At 40.6% G+C, this 23,424-nt stretch overlaps 1 protein-coding gene across 1 annotated transcript; it reads right to left on the bottom strand.

Annotated features, from left to right (window-relative positions):
• Nucleotides 1-4,761: 4,761 nt before the first annotated feature.
• Nucleotides 4,762-22,460, bottom strand: LOC139221654 (basic helix-loop-helix ARNT-like protein 2). Its single transcript, XM_070853573.1, has 17 exons — nt 22,406-22,460; nt 14,572-14,683; nt 14,398-14,436; nt 14,271-14,312; nt 13,990-14,147; nt 13,822-13,904; nt 13,650-13,742; nt 12,129-12,246; nt 11,867-12,016; nt 8,868-9,102; nt 8,303-8,409; nt 8,045-8,195; nt 7,043-7,098; nt 6,833-6,944; nt 6,537-6,627; nt 5,919-6,015; nt 4,762-4,919 (listed from the first exon to the last, which is right to left on the bottom strand). The coding sequence occupies exons 1-17, from the start codon at nt 22,446-22,448 to the stop codon at nt 4,762-4,764; spliced, it is 1,845 nt and encodes a 614-aa protein (XP_070709674.1). The 5' UTR covers nt 22,449-22,460.
• Nucleotides 22,461-23,424: the final 964 nt, after the last annotated feature.

Here is a 23,424-nt window from a genome sequence, read left to right as displayed (position 1 = left end):
GTAACTTACACAGCAAACATGCATATATTCATAAATTGGTGTTTGTTATGTCTTACATAGTTATAAAAACTTTATTTCATTAAATTACTGTAAAAAGAACTTCCAGCCAAAGTGGTATTTAATGTTTTTTTCATTTCCTTGTTTTTTACAGGTGTAGTGCGAGACTTTAGTATCATTGTGATTCCCGTTTCCATCATCATCTCCTGCCTCTTCCTCGTAATGCTCGCCTCCCTTGGGGGAGTGATCTGGTCACTGCAGCAGCAAAGTCCTGCCCACACGGCGAACGGTAAACCAGCCCGCTCTGAGTGCCCCCTAAAGAGACAGGCAGTGGGAAATGTGTTAATTGTGGTGGTTCCTGCAGTGATGTCTTACCTCCCAGTCCTGATGATTGCTCCCCTGCTAGTATACTCACATTATTGGAATTCGTCTTTGGATAAATTCATATGTCATGCTATCGAATTATCTTTATTTTTCCCCAGATTGGGTGTTTTCATAGGTCCTCTGTTTTATTTCTCCAAGGCAAGACAAATGTGCAGCCTTTGTAGAACAGGGAAGAAAGTGATGAATGAATAGAGACATAATGCTAACATCAGATATGTTATTATATATTATTATATTATTATATGATATTTCCACCAATATCAGTAAACAGTTAATGTGTGTCCTTTGTTTTATGTTTCTATTAGCTGATATGTTGTTAACAATCAGTGGTGTTACTATGCTGCAAGTAATGTGATCAATTGATTACCTCAAAACTCAGTTGAGAACAACCACAAAAAAATCCATATGTTTTTATATTATTTGATATATTCTGTAAATCTCAGGAAAATAGTACAATATCATCAGCATAATGACATTTTTTTTGGTCTCAAAAGCTTGTATTTTTGCGCCTACGTAGCAGATTACATGTAATCAGGACTATGTAATCAGATTACAAAAGCCTAGACTACATTTGAAAACACTTTTTGTAATTAGATTATAGTTACATTGTAAAAGATTGCTTGATTGCATTTTTGTTTGCGTCTTTAAAATATTAGTTTTTAAGACGAGTGCTCTAAACAAAAGAAATGAAACAATACAGTACATCTGTGGACATTTAAATAATTGGATTTGACCAATTTGTTCTGCTGTAAATCAGAAGTAAAGTTACTCCTCTCAGGTTGTCAGTTTTGTTAATGGTGACTTATATTTTTGTTTTTCAGTGATGATATATGGATAATGAAGTTTTTAATCCCTTTTTATTGAGTGGTCCTCTTGTGTCAGTGCTGTTTTTGTAAGGGTGATTATATTTGTGATGCATCTTATTTGCATTAAATATTTGCATGCAGCTCAATGTTTTGTGGCTGAGTCTTTTTTTTTTTTTTTAAATCTAAGGCACAATATTTTCAATGTTTGATTCTGAAGTAAATCAAAATTAATAAGATTATATCACATTTTTTGTAATTCCATGGATTGTGGTACTAATACAATAATTGCTAGTGGGTTTAAACAATGGCTGTTTCTGGCTAAACGAATTTTTTAATAATTTGCGTAATCAAATACTTTCTTTGAACAATGCATGATGAAATTGGGTTGAATATGAAGTTAAAGTATATTAAAGCAAATGAGGAGTTATTCTAGTCTAGTTTAGTCATATCAGAACATTTATACTGTAGTAAAGACAAAATATAATTCAGAGCATTTATGAAAAATTGGTTTACTTTCAAAGACTTCAACTTCCATTCCTTGTTACAGCAGATACAGCAACGACAATTTTGCACATACAAATATCAGACATTTTGTCATTTGATAGCAGGGCATATTCAATATGCTTCAGTGCCAATTTCAAATGGCAGCGGTGGCAACGGCAAATACTGTCCAGTACCACCAGTTTTGCTTTTTAAAGCCAAAGAGAGCGCATAACGGTCGATGTACAACTGCACCTTGTCAGAAACAGCATGTTCAAGGCAAAACAATCACATTATGCTTTCAAGATTAGAGGAATCAGTGATATCACCAGAGTTTACATGTGCTGAATGAAGGCCAGTCACTGAGTTTTAAAGTAAAATCCACCCTCACATACTCATACACTGTTGATATGAGTCTACGGTACATTTCAAGGATTACTCTGCTATAAAATGCAATTTACCTTAAGGTCAACTCACTTTCCCTCAGCCTGAAGCCCCCCCCCCCCCCCCCCCCGATTACTGGCATTAACCGGTCGCTTTTAAAGTTAGGTCATGAGAAAACAAATAGCTTAAAAATGTGATCATTCATGACTGTGGCCACACACCCTGCAAAAACCTCAAACTTCTCATGGCTGCATTGTATTCTGCCTTTTTTATTCGGCTAATGAGGATGTTAAAATCGGTCTCTCTGCTCCGCCTCTCCACTGGCGAGGTTTCAACAACACCATCACGTTTCGCTATCAAACTCCACTGTACTTTTGGTGAGATTATTATGAATTTGGCTCGTTTCCTTTGGTAGCAAAGTAAGAAAAAAAAGCCACCAAACAGATAAATCGACCCAAAACAGCTGTTTTAAAACAATGCTGAAATGCATCAAAGTGGAGTTTTCTTTCACACAATGCAGTTGTGGTCAAGGGACATTCAGAAATGGATGAACTGCAACATCAACTGTCTTCCTAGCAACACAAATACTATGGCTAATGTTTGTGCAGTGGTAGGTTGCATAAATACTATTTTGGGGCAACAGGAAGGGTAAGGAGGAGATGTGTGTAAGACATGCCACAACAGTATTAAATACAAAATTAAACTGTCCTAAACACATGTTGGCTTGTCCCTTGTTAACACTGGAAAACATTCTTCCATCCACACCCTCCACATTTCGCTAGGAGTTCAGTATACAGTAGATTACCTTCACGGAACTGTCTGGAATACAGTAAATATGTGATATGTGAGCACACAGTATAGGCGTACGAAGGCTCAGTCCTTTAGTGCACATTCAATATGAAAACAGACACTTTACAAGCTTTATGGAGAAACACCCCCACGTAAAGACCCCCTCCACCCGAAAATGTGTTTCTCTAAGGATACTTTTTGGACTTAGCCGAACAGGCTGTTTGCATTCCTCTGCTGAAACAGACGACTTCTCTGAATTTGAGACGACCACAGGAGAGCAGGATTTGTGACGTCACAACCGGCAGCCAATTATAATCCAATGTGTAAAATGCTAAATATTCATATATATATATAAAATATTTTTCTACACAAGTGCAAAACCTCCAATAAGAAAAAAAACACAAAGACTGACTTGACAGTGAAGGTTGCATCGAGTGGTTACACTTTTGAAACTAAAGACGTATTGTTCAGTTTCAACCTCGTCGACAGAAATGACCCTTCGCTAGGTCCCACCGCCCTTTGTTACTTTAATTTAACTTAATTCATTTCATTTATTACTTCTGCTACACCTGTCAAACTTTCCGCACGTTGCATGTTGGTGTTATCAACAATATCCATGAGTAGTAATAACACATTTCAAAATAAAGCGAGAATTAAACCAAGAGGACTACAGCACGCATTCAAGAGCGTCATTCAAAATTCTGCATTAATTTGTTGGGAGTTTTGTGAATTAGGACGCAGGTTATTGAAATGCAAGAGTCTAAAATGGTGTACGACTGCCTTTTATAAGTAACTTGTAAAAGTAAAATATTCGCCTGTCTTTGTTTGCATTAGCTAGTTATCATTAGCTAGCTTGACACGCGGGTGTTAGCAAAGCTAATGTTAACTGTTCGCAGGTGTTAGCAGCGTTAGCAATGCTAACAACTGTATGATGAGCTAGCTAACATTAGCAAACAAAGGCAGGTGATTAGTGTTACTAATTATAACACATGTAAAACCTGCAGCGCGGAGATACACGCGGCTAAATCACCATCCATTTGCTTAGCGCACTCAAGACAGAGCTTAAGTAAATAAATAAAATATAGATATAGATATTTGGTTAGAAAGTAAGGTGTTATCCTAAACTTTAACACCTTTAAATTAATTGAAAACATGTTATGTTAGTAGTTTAATAGAATGTTGAAGAAACAGGTAATGTTAGCATTAGCTATGTTTGATCCATATCCAATATCTCTCTTGCATTTTACGATAATTGTTCCTTCGTTGTGAAAACAAGCAGTAAAACAAACTAGTGAAAGCTTGTTTTAAGAAGGGGCGTAGCGAAGGGTCATATGTGTTTTCCAGATTTGTATATTCAATAAGTTGTTAGTTATAATTAATAGAAAAGGAATAGATTTTCTTTTAAGTGTATTTTTTACATGACTTAAAATGTGTCTGGATGGGATCATTAAAAAACAGAGTAAAAAAAAAAAAATGGAACAATCAGACCATCCTTTGAAAAACTACCGAAGGTTTTCAAAAATGTCAAAGGTTTGAGGAGTTTCTGTAGCAGCACTGCACACGGCAGGAGTCTGGTTCTTCCTCTGGACCTTGGTAACACAAAGATTGTTCCCTCTGAGGATGCTGGAGTGTCAATGAGGAAGACACTGAATCACCACAGGCTCCGGGGACACTTAAACCTCACTCTCCTTCAGGTAAGAGCCAGGGGGGCCGACAAGGTAATCAGTCATAACACTTCCTGTTAACTTAGTCTCCTATCTGTTAGGCTTCCAGAGGTGCGGCATGTTGCGGCCTTTGGTTCGAGTTCAGTGGGTTCAGTTGTGCAAGGCCAGAACAGCTGGAACAACCGAACGCCCCAAAGTTTCGCGGGAAACGGCGAGAAAATGGAACAAGAGAACGTGAGAGGCGCTGCGTGCCCTCTCTAGAAAGGCCAGTGTAAATCATCAAAGTCCCCAGTTTGACCCATGTTCACGTCCGTCTCCAGCAAGCTCATGATCACCGCCATGGCCGCCTCGTCGCTGCTGAAGTTGCTCAGGCCCGGCACCACCATGCTGTCCAAGTCCAGCTGGGACGGCTCGCCTGGGGGAGACGGGCCAAAGAAATAAAGCCTGTGATGATCAATGCCTCGTATTATTTGGTGAGAAATTGTTTTAGATTAGCCGATTTTCCCTCGTCCTGCCTCGCTCACATCTGTTTCAGCCACTACAAAATGTTATAATGGTTAACTACAACTAAACTAAAAACATTTCAGATAACTGAAATAAGAAATAAAAACTGGGATTAAAATGAACAGAAACATTATTATGTACTTAAAAATCTAAATAAAAATACAGAAATATACAGAACCAGGAGACTATTGATTTAAAAAACAAACTACAAAACTAATATTGGAACTTGTCTGCCACCAATTTATGGAAGGAAAAAGGCTTCATCAGCATCTCTGTTGTGTTTGTCACCAAAGTTACTGTAATATTACCTTCTCATTACCTACCTTCTGTATTTATTCAGCTACTTTAGCTGCGTATTTCTTTCAAACTACAGAAATTATTGGCTAGTTATTGTCTGACAAACATCATATTAACATGACTAGCAGAAAAACTCTGGTTACATTAAGTTCTATGGGGAAAAATAACCGTAATATAAACAAGTTTCAAACTACATCCTGTCTTTAAAAACACATAATAGAATTTCCCCCATAAATCTTGATGATCAAACATGATTAATATCACATTCAGCACCTTTTTGACCATAGTAAGTGCAGTAAGTGCTATTGTACTCGAGGGCTGATGTCAAACGCAGCTTTGCAAATGTAATAAAGGATTTAAGTGTTATTGTTCTCATGTTGTTGAACCCAGAAGTGCATTTGTCCAATGGATTTTACTGCTCTGGTCTTTTGTATCGCCTGATGATTAAGGGCCTGCAGCTGTGAGGTGGTGGGTGGAGTCAACAATGTAAAGACTGCTGGAGTTAATTGCCAGTACAAAAGTATTTCTTCTTCTTCTTCTTTGCAGAGAGAAACTGTGAACACGGTGGAATCACACAGTATAATTAACCGTCCGACCGTCTCGCTGACCGTACCTGTACTTTCAGAAGTTGCACTGCTTGCACCCGCCGCTGTCCCCGAGTCAGACTGGGACTGTGATGAACTGCCTGCTGCCTCCTCTCTGCTGGACGCCTGCAACAAGTGGTGTCACGTTAAAACGCGGCAAAGGGCCTCATGGTTCATCGGTAAAGTGTGTAAATAACCGTTGGCTACGCCTGTATGAGCTTACAGGGACGCTACAAGGACGTGTGAGCGTGCTGTGGTGGGAATACCACTCAAATATTCATTTTGAAACCAGTACTTCATATTATTGTCACATGAGGTTGTAAACTCTATAATTACACACCGAACTCCACACGTCACCATTTAATTTGCTTGAAAATATAAAATGTATGTAAAAAAAAAATACCACAAATTAGTATAAAATTACATATAAAGCATAAAACAGATGCCATGCATCTCAAATAACCTTCTGCCACAAACATTTAGCAGTAAAACAAGACAGAAAAAACACAAAGAAGAACTTAAATAATGCCTCTATGACGTGAAACACTAAATATTTGTCCACGGGGGGTCGACAGGCACGCTGATCATGGCTGGACTTGATAAATGAATACATGTGAATGTGCTGCAATGACAAAGAGGTCACTCACACTCCTGCTGGTTTGTGGGGAGACCAGCGGACATTTCTCCTGAACCGGACCAAAGGGGCTGGAAGCTCCGCTCGAAGGAGACGAGTTCATTCTGCATGGACAAGGAACACAGCAGGAGATAAATATTAGATGTGTTAGAAATCTTATTTATATCCTGCTCCTGTTTGACGCTCCTTATCTGTACGTTCACTCACGTCCATGACAACTTTTCCACATCTAATAAGAAATAGTGAGGAAATGCATCTATTTCCACTTAGTTTTACCTTTTTATATGTATATGTATATATTGAACACACCTGTAAGAGTCGATGAGCTCGTTTGCGATTTGGGTCCCTATGCTGCCTGCGTAGATCATTGTGCCCACGCCACTGGAGAGGCCAGGAATTATGGGTATTTGCTTTGTATCTTCTGTGGAGGAAAACGTTCAAATAAACCTTTTTACTTCAAATAAATAACTAAACATACAGGAGGTGAAAGCCTATGGATGCACAGGAGGTATTTCTTACCCTGAAGTGCTTTTGAGCTGCCGGCCTCCTCATCTTTTGGGTGACCAGGCCCCCTGCTGGTGGAAAGGAGCAGCGTGTCAGGGCTGCTCTGGAGAACTCAACACTGTTTTTATTTATTGCAAATACTATTAAAGAGAAGTAAAAAAAGGAAATGGCTGACTAAAGAGTGTCCAACAATCCCTGAAGTAGATAGAAATAGTCCAGGAAGTGACTTTTTCTTTGAGAAACGCCACTAGAAATGTGACAAACACTGCAAAAACCTGGAAATATCATTTGAATCGCTGTGATTTTATTTTTTATCTTGGTTTGAGAACATAGTTTAATTTTCTTCTATAAGGCCAACAGAAGAGACACCTCCCTCCTTAAAGGCTGAGTATTTTATTTTCAAAGAACGTTTTGTTGTATTGGTTGAAGTTCAAACACAGTAAATCAATAAATGACTAAATCTCTGTCGTAGGACTGTAATAAACTTGTCCAGTCATCTCATGCAGACCGTATAAAAAGACCCAGCTAGTGGCACAACAATGGCAGAGAAAGCGCGGTCAGATTTGAAATGATGATGATGCTCAGCGACAGACGGCTGTGAGTTAAAAGCTGCAGGACGAGACAGACAGCTGATGTGAGCGAACATCCCAAAGCTGAGCTCTGAGCTCCAGCTGTCGTGATGTTTGTGACGGCTGTTGTGCTGCTGTTTGCACGATTGTGGCGTTTAACCGAGTCGTTTATTTGTCAGACTGAAGTCTGAAGAGGTACAGATGAAAAAATCTAAGCAAATCCAGCATTAACTGCTCTTGCTACCTTTAAGTTAATACGCCGGCTTTGCATGAATCCAAGTCCACAACCTGATACTGTAACCGAGCTCCTTTTTTCAGCGTCCCCATGACGACCCTGTCTGTTCCCCTTTGACCTGTCTGCTCTATAAAGCTGAAAATAAAAAGGTTTTGCAGCTGTAAAACCTGAATGAACCCACGTGAAAGCACATCTTTCTAAATGAATACTTACGGGATAACCCTGTTTAAAGACACGATGAACTCGACTTCTTTGGTCCATGGGTTTGTGAAGCTGAACCACTGACTTTGGAGTGAAACGTAGGAGCCGTATTTTGTCTTGAACTTGTAGCACGGCGTCTCGATCTTCTCTTTGCTTCGAAGAACTGCCGAGAGATCGGACACAAAGAGTGTCATCACAGAGCACAGTAGAGCCAACACAGCTCGTTTTGGTGTGCACACATCTAAATGTAATCAGACAGGACTCCATCACCTTGCCTGTGTTTCTCCGCGAGGTGCTGCAGGTCGTCCTGGTGGAAATACTCGTAACACGACGTGCTGAGAACTTCCTGCGGCAAATAACCGATGACCGTGGTCGCTCTGGTGGAGAGAGAGGATAAAGGGGGAGTTTGTAGTTACTCTGGCTTCCTCTCATTCTGTCTCTTGCATCGTCTCGTAGGATTGTGCCGGTTGGAAAACAGTCATGAGCGGAAATGAGGACGAAAGAGAACATGTGGCATTCAGCAGTCACACATAATAAAGCAGCCAGCAGTCACACAACATGGAGTTTGATTAAATGATTCACTATACTTGTGGTGTGACATTACTTCCCAAAAACTGAGAAGAGATTTTCATGTGATGTCATCAAGACGCACAGCTCCTTCTGAGAAACAACGGCAAAAGACAGAGAGGATTATCTCCACTGACAAACATCGACTGTAGGCTCGGAGGCCGCCGCCATTTCTTTCTCAGAGGATCCATGTGTTCAGAACAAACCCGGCTGTCGTCAGATTCATTCAACTTGTGCACCTGAGCGCGGTTCACATGGGGAAGCTCACCGTTGGTCGACAAACGTGAACTTGCCGTCGATGGCACAGCGGGTGACAAACTCGGTGGGCTTGACCTGGATGTCTGTGGAAGGCTGGTGGGCCACGTGGGGGAGGAGGCGGCACACCGTCACCAGGCAGGTCAGGTTCGAGGATTCCTTCTCAGCGTCGCCCTCCGAGTCCAGCTGGCTGCTGGGCCAGCTGCGCATGTATCCAGTGCAGTGGAGGGTGCAGTATTTGTGCGTGTCTGCGCACACAAAAACAAATAGTTTGTACAAAAATATGTAGAAAGCAACTAAATCAACCTGTCAAACAGCCCCAAGAGCCTCAATCCTCACTGACGATGGAAATCTTTATCACAAAATAAGCTCGGCACTGTAGTTTTTTAACAGAAGTAATAGCCCGTTTGTTGGGGACTACTTTCAGCTGCGGATGAATACACATTTGGTTCTTCTAGATCAGAGTGTACCCACACCCATCCATCAGCTGAGCTCTTTTAAACTTATTAACTCTTTTTTCTAAATGTACAAATATTCTTTGTCTCTCAAAATCGTCCTCCCCCCATGACGGACGTCAGGTGAACACATTTTCTTTTCAGTTCTTTCTCACTTGATGAATTTTTGAAACAGATATAGTTAGTTAGTTAGATAGTTTGCCATCACAGCTTAAATATCTAGAAGTTAATGTTGTGTTTCCTGTAGTACTTTAATAAATAAAAACTCTTTTAATTACAGAAACGTTTGCAAAAGAACAAAAACATGCTTTTTATTTCAATAAAATCATTAAAATGTTGTTATTCTCATATAAAGCATGAAGGGAGAAAGTCACTAAAACTGATTATTATGGGATTCAGAGCAGTTGCTGAGGTTGGCCACTGGGTGGCGCTACGCCTCCAGCATGTGTCACCACATGCAGGTTTACAGTCAGTGTGGTTTGGACCGTTGCTCTTACTTTGAGGTTATACAACGCTGAAACACTGACCTACTTCCTGTGCAGGACTAGATCTTCTATCATTCTTGTGGCACGTGTTTGGGGAAAAAGTCTTTTCACCAACTAAAAGACTATTTCTGTGTTTGTCATCACATCTTTGTTGGAATATCGATGTAACGTTTGATTTTCATGGTTCAGAGATGCTCAATATTTAACAGAAACAGAAAACCTGCATGGGGGAAAAACAAATATCAGTATTCAGTTCAGCCACAGAGATATGAAAGTAGTTTTTGTTCCTTATTTCCAGGAAACTGAGGTCACACTTCGTCTTTGAAAAGAAAAGGTTTAGCACTCAAGCTCAGCAAACTTTTGCCAATTTGTGGACGGAGATCCAGATCAGATCCAGATCAGATCCAGATCTACGCAGGGTGAACGTTTTCCACCGTATTTGTTTGTTTTCCTCCAGCTGCCTGAACTGACCTCATTGCCTAGGAACACATTTCAGTATCTTATTAATCTTCCGCTGCACATCCTCCATCTTCATCCTCCTGCTCGTCTGTTTGGGCCAGAGAGCCCTGCAGGCCCACGGCTCAACAGAACTGTATATACAGAGCTTTTCAAAACATAACTCAGCCGGGCAGATCCTCTCAGCTGACTCACCTCAAGTGCACTCCAGAGAGCGAGGTAGCAGAAATAAAATGAGCTAAAATAGCACTGATTATTGGGATTTGAGAGGGTGTTTCTCTGTTTATCTGTATTATGTGGGTCCAGATTGAGTCACCTGTTGTCTCTTTGAGCTCGTATTTAGTATAATAGTATGGTTAAAATGGCTTTGATGATTTATATCCTATCTAGACTTCAGTATTTTTAATTTGAGCCCTGTTTTTACATCGTTTACATTCAAGATGACAGCAAAAATTTTCTCCTCAGCCTGCAGCCAAGAGAACGGCTGTAACAGCTGCAGGATAATCCTTCAGGGTAAATGTACGTCCGCTAAAAGAGCTTGTTTTTGTCACTAGTTGTTGTTCAGCGTGTCTGACACAGAGACAGACCTGTGAGATCCTTTTTGTTTAATAAGAAATAGCCATTATATCGCTCGGTTCAAAGACACCAGACTTCATTGACAAAAACAGTAATTTAATACTGGAATTGCTGGTCTACTGCTGTCTCAATCAGAAAGATTGTTTGTGTTATTGTGTGACTTAAGTGTTTGAAAGGGTTACTTTGGATTCAACACAATATCTGTGCAACACACAGTAACACAAACAGACTAACAGACCAAGGCAGCAGTCGACCAGCCACTCCCACGTTCTGCGAGGTAAAATTACCGGTTTTGTCAATGGAGTTTGGTGGTGGTGTCTCTGGTTACACAAAAAGGATTTTACGGTCTCTCTCTCTCTCTCTGTAGGGATCCTTTCTGTAATGTCTTCAGACACTTAGAAGAAGAAGTAAGAATCTGAACCTGTCAGTGGCAAAAACAAGCACTTTTAGTGGACACAATTTGATCTGGTGCAGTTGCCCCAAAGGATTACATTACTGCCACTGTCAAGTTTTTGTAGCTACCAGCCATTTTGGGCCCAAAATATGTAAAACTTGAGCCCAGGTTTAAAAATACCGGAGTTTTCCTTTAAGTGACCAATAAGAGTTTATGAAAACTAAAACATTATGTTAACATTTGACCATTTTCATGCTAATTACTTAAAAATATACAATGAATGGGTATTTCATTGTGTTCTTTCTTCTGAAATACACAGAATGATAAAAAAAAACCTGCATTAAATTCCATTTCACAAAGATCAGTTGAAGAGAAGCACCAAACAAACTCCAGTCGAATTGTTCCTGGCATGCAGCAGCACGTCCCATCCATCTGGTATTTTAAACACAGAATCATTTGGAATCACTTACTCGAAAATAGGACACCGCATGGAGCAACAAAACCAGATCAGTGCAACTAATGGTCCTGTGACTCCGAGGGAGAGTCTGGGTTTTGACGGGATACTCAAAGACGACACTTGTGATGATGTTGCTGCTGCTGTCGGTGCAGCTGCAGAGAAAGTGTCGGTAAACACATCTGAACCCACCTTTCTTTTTGGAAGTACTGGGCAGCAAGTGTTTGTCCTCGAGCTTCCCCGCCACCCGACTGTGCTTCATCCGGCAGAAGAAGGACCTCCGGGCTCCAGTGGACAGGTGGGTCGCCCGGACGGGGGAATCCGCCTGGACCTGAACCCCCGCTGCACACACAGGGACAGCATTTGTGGCCGTTGCTTGACACTAATTTCAGCTCGCTCCAGTGTTCATTCCACATTCAGTTGTGTCTAAAACCTCAGATGGCGGCATATTTACTTGCAGCATCGATGAGGCGTTGGCGAGGGAGCATCTCCGAAGACGACAGCTGCTCCTTCACCTTGCTGATGTCTTTGGGGTGGATGAAGTCAAACAAGCTCTGCCCAGTCAGCTCCACCTGTGGACCCAAATGACATTCATCGATTTAGTTTTACTCAGTTGTTCATGTTTAAAACACATTTTTGGTGCATTTACAACTAATCTGCCACCAGTTTCTAACTTATTGTGCTGTTTGCTCAGTCGTGTATCTTCATTTGTCTTCATCGTCTACATATAACTCACCGTTTCTCAGGTCTACATACTCTAAATGCATCTGAGCTTCTTTGAAAGGAGAGCTGTTGCTGCATGTATTCACGGTTTATTCACGGATGCCTCCAGATTTCTTTGGAGGCATCCCTCCTAATCTCCATTCCTCTCTGCTTGCCTACCGTCTGTCTCAAAGCTGGAAAAATGTGGTCAAGAATGTGGAAAAGGTGTGGTTATCATTCTGGCTGCCAAACACTATAAACTGACTATCAAAAAATGTATAAAAGCTCAGACTGATGGCCCTAAAAGAAGAAAGGATGATTTGACCTCGATTAGCCCTCATCAGGTCTCATGGTTTTTGTTTTCTCATAAAATCTCAATGTGCAACTGGTCCACAACTACAATTTATGTGAAGACTGCGTCGTAATGCTGAGAGCAGATGTTGTATGGAGCCTAAAACTGCCAAAGTTCAGTGCAAAGCCATTATTTTATTATTCTATTAAACTACACCAGCCAGCACGGAGACTAAACCTGATTTAATCATCATAGCATAATCATATGATAATCCATGAATTGCTGGAGCATCACATGGAACCTGTGAGCTTGCGGTTACGATATGGGAAGCCGTGTACATGATGAGTGTACAAAAGTGTTTGCATCATAAGAAATATCGTTGCTAGGCAACGCTGCCAGGCAACACGGATGCTAAAAGATGCCTGGTTAAAACTTTGGATGGCTAGCGGTCAAAAACATTTCACATATAAGACATGAAGGGTTTAAGTTTAAGATAGACCTCAAAGACCCTTTTTTGTTAAACCAGAAACAGCCACCAGACTCCATTGACAAAAACAGTAATTTTACACAGGAGTTTCTGTTCTACTGCCGTCTCAATTAGTTGGTTTGATTGTGTTATTGTGTGATTTTGACACTTTAAAGGGTTAGTTTGGATCCAACACAATATCTGTGTAACATAAAAATCACAAAATCTTGTATGTACAAAATCAAGGCAGCTGTAGACCAACCACTGTGTTCTGCGAGATAAAATTACTGTTTTTGTCAATGGAGTCTGGTAGGTGCGGCCCCATACTCTTTTTTGCAGTTTTTTTGCTTCACTTTGGTAATGTCCAGAAAATGCAAATATGTTTCTAAGTACACTGAACAGTTAAATGTTGTGCATGTTAGCCAGCTGAACCAGCACGATGGCAATCCTACTATTTCTTATTAATAGCTGGTGACAACAGCAAAGTGACTATGTGATGTAGAAGTGCAACACACCCGGCTGAAGTTGAGGATCTTGGAGACGGACTCGGAGATGAACAGAATTTTCGCCCGGTCACAACTTACAATTAACAGGAAACCATCAGCAGCCTGGTAGGCAGATAAACAGACATGTTAATAGACAGATAGATCATTTAACAGAGAACGCTGGGGCTGAACGAGCGCCTACCCTGAGCAGAAGCTGCCTGAGGTCGTCATGAGGCAGGATGGAAGGCTTGTAGGTGGTGTCAGTGAAGGCGCTGCCTGTCCCAGCTGAAAACACAAGGGTCACATGACTTTAGATGGAAGATAACGGGCGTTACTCGCATTTTGAATCACCAGCTGGGTCCAAATTTACCTTTCAGGCCTTTCAGGTGTTGCACGGCCTTCCGCAGCACAGTGAGCTTGTTGAGCTTTCGGGCCATGGGCTGACAGGCGGGGATCATAGCCGACAGCTCGTCGATGAGGGTGTTCATTTTATCCCTCCGCCTCTTCTCGATCTGGCTGTGAGGCTCCCTGTGGTCAGAAAATCAAACGGACAACGCCACCTGTGTCTGTTCTGGCGGGAGACGATTACCCGGAGCACAAAGGCTTCTCAAGGCACCGATGGCACAGTCGTGATGTGAAAAATAGAATTACCTGAAGCATTTCATTTTGACTTGCTGGTCCTCTCCTTCAGATCTGCAAACAGAGGATCAAGAAGCTAATTCTTTGCCAGTTTTCTCTCATGAGATAGTGTGTGAACAAAGCCAAGCCGTCACTCTACCTGCTGAGGTCGTCCTCCATTTGGAAGTCGAGGCTGTGCCTGGAGGATTGAATGGACAGTTTCTGGCTTATTTAATTTACAATAAGAAGAACGTGCATGGTAAAGTGCAGTAAATGTATTAACTCGTGGAAGCAAAGAGGTTTGATATTCTTCACAAACAACATATCCTCTTACTGTACATTGGCGATTGACCTCTCCTCCACATCTCCCTTTCGTTTCCTTGGCTGCTCGACAGCTGGCAGCGAGGAGCCCGCTTGGCTTGTGCCTTCTTCCTCTGCAGAGGCATCTGACACATGAAAACGACCATCACAGTGGAATGAGCGACCGTGAATAAATACATCAACCTTGAGATCTCCGTAGCGCCGGCGTGTCAGGCGGCCCTATGAATAATTCAGCATGAACGAATGAATGGATGGATGGATGGATGGATGGAATGAGCTGCTTGTTGCTTTGTTGCACACGTCGAGCAGGAAACAGAAACAATTCAGTAAGAGGAGTGAAGCTGATGAGACTCTGCTCAGGTACATCATCATCATCATCATCATTTACAGATTACTGCAGCGGAAATAGATCAATATATCACCTGTGGTCACAATTAAGTGAATCACTGCACCCTAATTGTTTGAAATAGTGTGATTTCTTCCATTTTTTATCAGGATTAGTATTAGTAGTATCATCAATGCTACTTTAAGACACAGAAAAGGTCATTGTTATTAGTAAAACTATTAAATAACAGTTCAGTTGTTTCACTGAGTCCCTAAAACAGAATGAAGGCTGTAACAACTCTAATAATAATAATTACTAAATACCTCTGAATTAATGGCACACTTTTTGTGTTTTATTTGAATTTATGTGGTTTGAATTTTCTCCTCGGGAAATTCTGTTATCCTTTTTAGCCTCATGTTTGAATTTCTCACCTTGAATTTCACCAATACATTCTCAGTGACTTGATTTTTTTATATTACAAATAACCAAGTTGAATTTGAGTAACTTTTTTTTAATACCGAACACTTAAATTATAAAATAAATATATATATATATATATACCTTTTTACCTATATATATATATATGTGTGTGTGTGTGTGTGTGTGTGTGTGTGTGTATATATATATATATATATATATATATATGTATATATATATATATATATATATATATATATATATGTATATATACTTAGAATTAAGTTTCTTTTTAATTGCACAACTTGAGAAGACCTGGGAATTTCAAAGAGGGGAAGTTAAGCCACGTAAATACAGACAGATGCTTTTCAGAGTAAAACACATTAAACTCAGTGGAATTTAAATTTCAAAATTAGGTTCTCAGTCGCAATATTAGAATTATTACAGTCTTTCTTTTCTTCCATAGACTTTGTTTTAAGAGCTCTGCTTCACTAATTAAGATTAAGATTTGACACCAATAAAGCCGCCCATCTCGTGTTTTTGGCTGAACTCTTATTTTGAAACAAAGGTAATATCAGCACAGCTTTGTTACAACCTGAAAAGAATCCACCAATACACAGAAACCATTTTTGTCCTCAAAAGCCCGACTTTGTTTTGAGACCGAATAATGAGGATGACTCATGAATGCGTTTGCAGCGGTGGGAGGAAATTATTTTTAAAAAAAGGCTGATGCCTCACGCAGGAATGTTCATCCCACAGCGGAAAAAAAAGGCATATGCCACTTTAAAGGCCGAGCCGTGCTTGCCAAAAACATCTCTGCAGGACTGCCAGAATTCCTCTCTGCTGGTTTAATCTCTGGCCAAACCAGCACCCCCTCCCCCGAACCACACACAGGCACTTGTGCTTCTATCCTTGTGAGGACCCTCATTGGCGTAATACCTTCCCCAGCCCCTTACCTCAACCTAAACCGAGCTCTAACCTTAACCTTAGGACCAGACAAACGGTCCTCATTTCCCCAAAAATGTCCTATGCATGTTTCTAGTCCTCACTATGTAGCAAGTACAAGAACCCACACACACACACACACACACACACACACACACACACACACACATGGACTTAAAATGCCTTGGCTCGGTCCTGCTCTGCAGTCATCTGTTTCTAGGTGAACTCTCTGCACTGGCTGAAAGCTGCCAATGAACGGCGCCAAACCTCCGACTATGCGAGGAGTGTGTCAGTTTAACAGGCACGTGAGAGTAAACGGGGTTTTGGGCTATCGTCTTACCCAACGCTTATATAATGCTGTAACACTGACCTACTTCCCTCTGAGGACTCCCATATTTCAAACTGTGACATCTACTTGGGGGAAAGAAAGTGTCGCTAAAAGTGAACAAAGCTTTTCCATGTGACTGTCGACCGTGACTGAGTCAATCACTGACGCCTAGTTTTTCCTCATTTCAAAAAAAATATGAGCTGGAAAGTATTAGATACAAAAGTGAGCTTTTAAAAAACAGGCGCACCTTTAAATTCAATCAGTGCGGTGTGGTGAACTTTAATAATATCGAAATGTATTCAGTCCCTCCAGAGGAGTTTAGTGGGTCATCGCTGACGTAAAAGTGGAATGTGGGAGCGAAATGCTTTGTGACTTTCCCTTCCACCCACCACAGCTCTCTACCGCTGATTCTGCACAACTCACAGCCTCCGATGTCACACAGTTTCCTCATTAATCTTTACCTGTGTGGGCCCTGAAAGGCTGACTAGGAAAGCTACAGGGTCTACCGGTCGGTGTCACGCTCCAGCCAAATATTTCTGGTCGTGACGAGGGTGCTGACGGGAGGCCGAGCCTGCAGGGCAGCAGATGACAAACCACATTACTGAAACACAGAAGCATACGACCACCAGCCAACAACCCCAGCGTGAGCACATAATGCCCTGCGTGCACTTCTTCTAAGAAGGATACTTTTTGTCCCACATGAATGACTTCAAGGTATTTGGTGAAGAAAAATAGAGAATAGATGACCTGCTTTGTACGATAGAGACAATATATAGCCAAGACACTAGTGAGTGCAGGAATATGATACAACATGAAACAGCACAGAGCTTCTTCAGCAATAATAATCAGCCAGAAACTAGTATTACAAACTAAAACATCACACACAAACTTTAAAGATATTAAGCAGCATCATCAGATGGAACATACGAAGGGTATTTATGCAAACAGCTCGAAATGTTTTGCTTAAAACTTCCACAAAAGCCGAGCGAGTGCTGCGATGTTTCCTCCGACACAGAGCCAAGTCATGACAAAGAGACGTAAATCACAGTGACAGTCTGAGCCAAACAGGCCCGAGCAAAGATCTGGATATGAGCCGGGTTTAAGGTGCAAATGGATGATAAACTGGAGCAAACGTGCACGAGAGGCTCTGGTTTGAAAGTAAGACACGATTAAATATTCATGGAGGTATGAGAGATGCATTTAATCAATTCTGCCAAACTTTGAAATGGTGTTAACTCTGGGCTGCACGATCCCATTAAATGGCTCCTGTCGCCTGTTTAACTGTTAAAAACACATAATGTGACTTATTCTGTGTTTTATCTGCTCGGTGCAGTATTGGTGATTGTATCAGCACCTTTTATTTCTTCCTCCTGCACAAACTGTACAGTTCTTTCATTGTACAAACGGATATATTGTTCTGTTATTCTGTTATTTCTTAACATGTATTACTTTTATTTAACCTTTATTTCACCAGAAAATGTCCCTTTGAGAATTAAAGTTATTTAAACTGACACAAAAAATATCTGGTACCAACACACTGCATTCAAAGCATTCAAAGCAGGATTCTACATATTCCTTTATATATATATATATATACATATATATTCATATTTTTACATGTAGGTTTCTAAATTATACAGTGAAGTAAATTCCTGCATTGGCAATAAACCTGATTCTGAAATGCAAAAGCGTAAATCTTGTACTGTACGTGGTTCCTACAATAGAAAGTAATTCATTAGGTCAATACTTTGACCATGTCAACTCTCCAGACACAGTAATTAGGACAAACATATAGTTATATAATCAAAAGGTGCAGGATCTTATCCTTTCAAAGTAGAAATATTAAACATTTATCCCCGGTGACTCAAACAACAAGCCGCTTTCAAAGGACGGACGGTCTGCATTCACACAGCCGAACCATTCAGTGGCAACATCTTCACAATCCACACAAGAGCACTTCGCTTTGTTGATGTTCAACACAAAAGGCACAAAAGGTTTCAAGGCTTCAATCCTAAACTCCACCAACAGCTCCACTATCACTAACCTTTGAGGTTTTATTAGTCCGTTAGTGCTCCATGTTCAGAGCGTTGATATGGGTGTAAACTGTGGCTTGATGTTTTCTGAAAATGTTTATTGTTATTACTGTAATTTTGGAGCTGTAGATTAATCATTAATCTGTCTGTCAATAAATCATTTCCTATGTTCAGTGTCAGAGAACTGGGAGAAACACCCATCATGTCTATTATCAAACTTATCAACATTTCTGTCCCGTTTATTTCTTTCATAGACAAAGTTAGTGACTCATAGTTTTAGCTTTTCTACGATTAGATTTGGCATGAGATTCTCCCGGTTGAATCATTGGTCCAAGAAACTGTTATATAATATCAAGTTCATTGATGAAAAGTAGAAGGAAAAAGCTTGTATGAATAAAAATGACTCCTGTGACTCATTGCAATGCATTTCAGCAAGAAACATCCAATCACAGAGCTTAAAGTTCTGTCACATGCACAATTGTGAGTGTCCACCATGCTGGATTAAACACAATAGCTAAAGTCGAAATGGGCCCAATGCCCTTGTCCAGCACCCAAGAGACACAAACCAACCACAAAGGGACGCATAATTATTACAAAGAGCCTTTGCAGCTGAGATAGGGTTACAAAATGACTACAAAGAAATGCAAACCGACAACAAAGGGACACAAAATTACTACAAGAAGAAGAAAATCAGCCACAAAATTACTACAACGGACACAAACCGACCACAAAGGGATCCAAAATCATTAAGATGAGATGAAAAGAGGTGACTGTTAACATTTTCTTTTGTAAAGTTAATTAAACAACCACAAAGACACACAAACTAAATTACTACGAAGAGACGCCTGTCCCATCTGAGGGTATCTTGGTTCAATCTTGTCGAATAATGTTCCACGGCGAACCCACTTACTTGTGGAGTTCCTCTAGGCTCCATTTTAGGTCCCCTCCTCTTTTCATTGTACATGATAACTTTGAGATCCAATTTTAAGTAACATAATATTCATTTTCATTGTTTTGCTGCCTACAAGTACATAATTATTGTATTGTATTATAATTAAGTATTTGTCATTAGAGTTAATGTATTTATAAATTATATTATAGTGTGTGGCATCGGTATAAACATACAAATAAACATTAAATAAATCAATAAAAGTACTGCAGTATTAGTAGTATGAATGCAGTAATTGTAAAAGCAGCAGTAACAGTAGGTGTAGTGATACTGCAGCAGTATTACACCGGCATGTTTGCTTTGTATAATGTGCAGTTTTTATATTGGCAGGTTACAAAGGTGTGAATAGTTTTATGGCATATATTTATATTCTTTATGACAGGAAAAGAGAAAGTACTCCAGGGAGACCAGGTTATTGGAGTCTGTGGGTGGCCTTTTATATAACTGGCCCACATGTAGGATGTAATCAAGTTAAATATTTCTAAATATCTTCAGCTTGAGGTCAGTTTTTTACACCGCGGTCCGATCCACCTGAGATGTTTATGTCGCGGCGGCAGAGCTCGGTGTCTCCGCTCGTTTCCAGGAACATAAACTCGACTTGTGTGGTTTTGGATGCAGAGAAAGCAGGCGGTCTTTAAATCCCACAGTCACACAGGACAGTATGTTCTAGGTTATTTCTGGTGGTCTGACCCACAATTCCTGCAACTCCTCGCAAAAAAACACAATGCATATGTAATTTTAATTGACCTTTTCAGGCAGGAAGCTGCATATAAAGTAAACATAGGAGCATGTGAATGTGGACAATGAAGGTTGAAGGCAATTATAGCAAAAAACTATAGCTCTTATACCCAGAAACACAAGCTTAGGACCTATGGTGGTGCGATTTAAATCCTTTTGTTTTACTTAAATTGCAGAATTTTGTGTTTAACAACATGTCTGAAATAACACAGCTTCAGTGTTTTCATTTAAGGAGACATTTGGAGGATATATTTAATTTTTCAGTGTTAAATGGCACTGGTAGGTATAGTTAGAAGAGCAGAATAATTAAGATTATGACTTATGGATAATGTAGAAGTGGAATCTGTTGCAAGAGAGCTTTTTAAAGCTTTTATTGTTTGTTTAATATTTCAACAGTTAAAGAAAGTTGGTAAAATGTGTGTGTGTGTAAGACAACATAGAAATAAACAGAGTGAACTCTCATTAATAACATAAACAAACCGCAGGCGCTGTGTATTAATGGTTAATTTACAGAATTTCACTTGGAAAACATTCTTACAAAATGATAAAATGTTCAAATTTAAACACCATTTACAGGTTATAATACAAACATAGTGCAACAACTAATGCGACAACAATTTAACAATCTGAAATGTGCATATATTAGTATTCATTCAATCTGATGTACTACAGTTACAGTTATGTATTACAGCTGGACCTTTTTAGAAATACTTTCAGGAAACAAGTATTTCATAATTACAAGTATTAATGTTTGATTGTTTGTTTGCCTTTTTTAAAAATGTATTCTAATGTCATTGTCTTTACAATATGCTTCATTTTATTTTTTGCAGTCATGTTTTACACACACACACACACATAAAACTGTGTGTGTGTGACTTAAAACTGGTATCTGCTTTAAGAAACAATAAACACATTTATGAATAAAATGTTATACACACACACATTATATTTTATGTGTATTATCTCATATAATACATATATTTTTTTGATTTTTTTTCACGTAAAACTTGAAAATAATTAAAGTTTGAGGATTCCAAAAAATCACGACATGTAAAATTGAAGAAGAAATATCTAAGGTTCTGCACAATTTCTAGCAATCAAATTTAAGTCAATTTGTGGCATCGATTAACAGATGTGTTTAGATAGATAGATAGATAGATAGATAGATAGATAGATAGATAGATAGATAGATCTTTGATCTTAAGAAAATGATGACAAATATTTCTATATAGATAATAAATAAATACATTTTTAAAGTTAATTTTGGTATTTTCTCTACTCCAAGACGTCATGACATTTAAAATGAAGAAGCCATATTTAAGATTCCGCTGCACTATTTCTAGCTTTTCTTTCATCTTTTCAGACTTCCTGGTACTTTGGACTGTTTCTGCTACTTGTGGCTGCCTCCCCCTGCTGCACGGTGCGGGCAGCGCTGTTCCACTGATCCACTGACCCACTTCTGACCACACTGCACCACGTGACGACCTGAGCTGCCGCTGGCAGCGTCACCAATAATATGAAAAATCTATTCTTTTTGATGTGGTGTGAGAAAGATGACGAACGTTCGAATTAGAATCTTTACGTCATGAAAACATTTTTCATCAAGGTTCGGGGGGAAGAGCCGTCGTCATGGTGACGGTCACGTGCCTCCGGCAGTATTCACTCCCGATGCGGAACAAAGCGTCTCCCTCCGCGCGGAGACGAGCACGTAGTGCGGAGTAATGAATGGACGGAATGAGCTTCCGCCGCCCGCCGGGTCAGCGGGCTGCCGGGCCGCCCCGGACGGTCACCGGCGCCCGGACACCGGCACACCGTCACTGCAGCTGCTCAAGTGTCCGCTTGTGTTGTCACGTCCTCTTAATGTCGCCATTAAGTTTAATTTTTTTTTGTTTTTTGGTAAAAACCCAACAGGAAATCGGACTGTTTCTCCTTCTAGTTTAAAATCAGAGGCGCTGGAAAAGTTTGTCAGGACTTTGTGGAAGGATCCTCCGCCTCTGCTGGGGCTGGTTTTCACACCAAGTGCACAAATATAACAACAAATGTGACAACAAGTGTAGGAAGACAAATTAAACCAACTTAACTAAACCACCACCGACCCCCCCGGGCACCTACCTGCTGGCCTGCCCGCCGTCCCGTCCGAGCCCCCGGCCGACATGCCTGCAGACTGAGCCGGTGAAGCTACGGAGCTCCGGCGCTCATGTGGAGCCACCAGCTGTAGTAGTAACACGGAGGAGGAGGAGGAGAGGAGGAGAGGAGGAGAGGAGGGAGCCGGCCAGTTGTATAATTGACTTCATTTTTCCCTCACCCTCCTCCCGTATTTTTATTTTTTTTTTTCTACAAAGGAGGCGGAGTGGGGTGAGGAGGAGGAGGAGGAGGAGGAGGAGGGGAGGAGGGCGCAGAAACGTGAGGGACGGGTGAACTCGTAACACCCACGTCCTTTAGGAAACACGGAGAGGAGGGAAGAGTTCACACTCGCCTCCTCCTTCATCCCTTTTCTGGTTCATTCATGCCGCAGCTCCGCTTGATAAAAGTGTCTGAGCAGCATCCATTCAGCTCCCTGAGGAGGAATCAGAAAATAATAAAGAATATAAATTAAAACAGCACATTTCTCTGCTCCAGATCCTGCACGTACCTCTGACTGCTACATTTAGTCTCATTCATGAGTTTTAATTAGATGAAATAAAACACAACAAATGCAAATGTTTCACTCTGCAGGGTGAGATATGGATCAGAGCAGCCTGGACGGGATGCTGAGGGAGGGGGGGTGAGGGGGGGGGGGGGGGGGGGGTGAGTCCTCAGGTGCTTCGCTCCCTTTGGTGACCTGAAGGGGAACAAAAAAAAACAAAAAAAAAAACACGCCGTGAACGCGTCACGGATCTGACTGCTACTCTCTCGCTTTCCCACCAGCAGAGCTGCGACAGACAGGAGGTCTCACTCTGTTGGATTCAGTGGCGTTTTAATCATTTTGAATCATTTGCAGCGTGTGGGGGACTATTTTCATTCTAAGAGGTCTGAAAATCTGAAATTACACAGTTGATTCAAGATTATTATTATTGTCAGTCCGGTTGTTCGAGTACACTTGTGTGAAATCCTTTGGAAAATCTAAATGAAAATAAAAGATGTTTACAGAT

The sequence above is a fragment of the Pempheris klunzingeri genome, chromosome 22, assembly GCF_042242105.1.
Source record: "Pempheris klunzingeri isolate RE-2024b chromosome 22, fPemKlu1.hap1, whole genome shotgun sequence".
In the NCBI taxonomy this organism is placed as follows: Eukaryota; Metazoa; Chordata; class Actinopteri; order Acropomatiformes; family Pempheridae; genus Pempheris; species Pempheris klunzingeri.
Note: the sequence above shows the minus strand (reverse complement) of the source record. Positions and strands in the feature narration are given on the sequence as shown.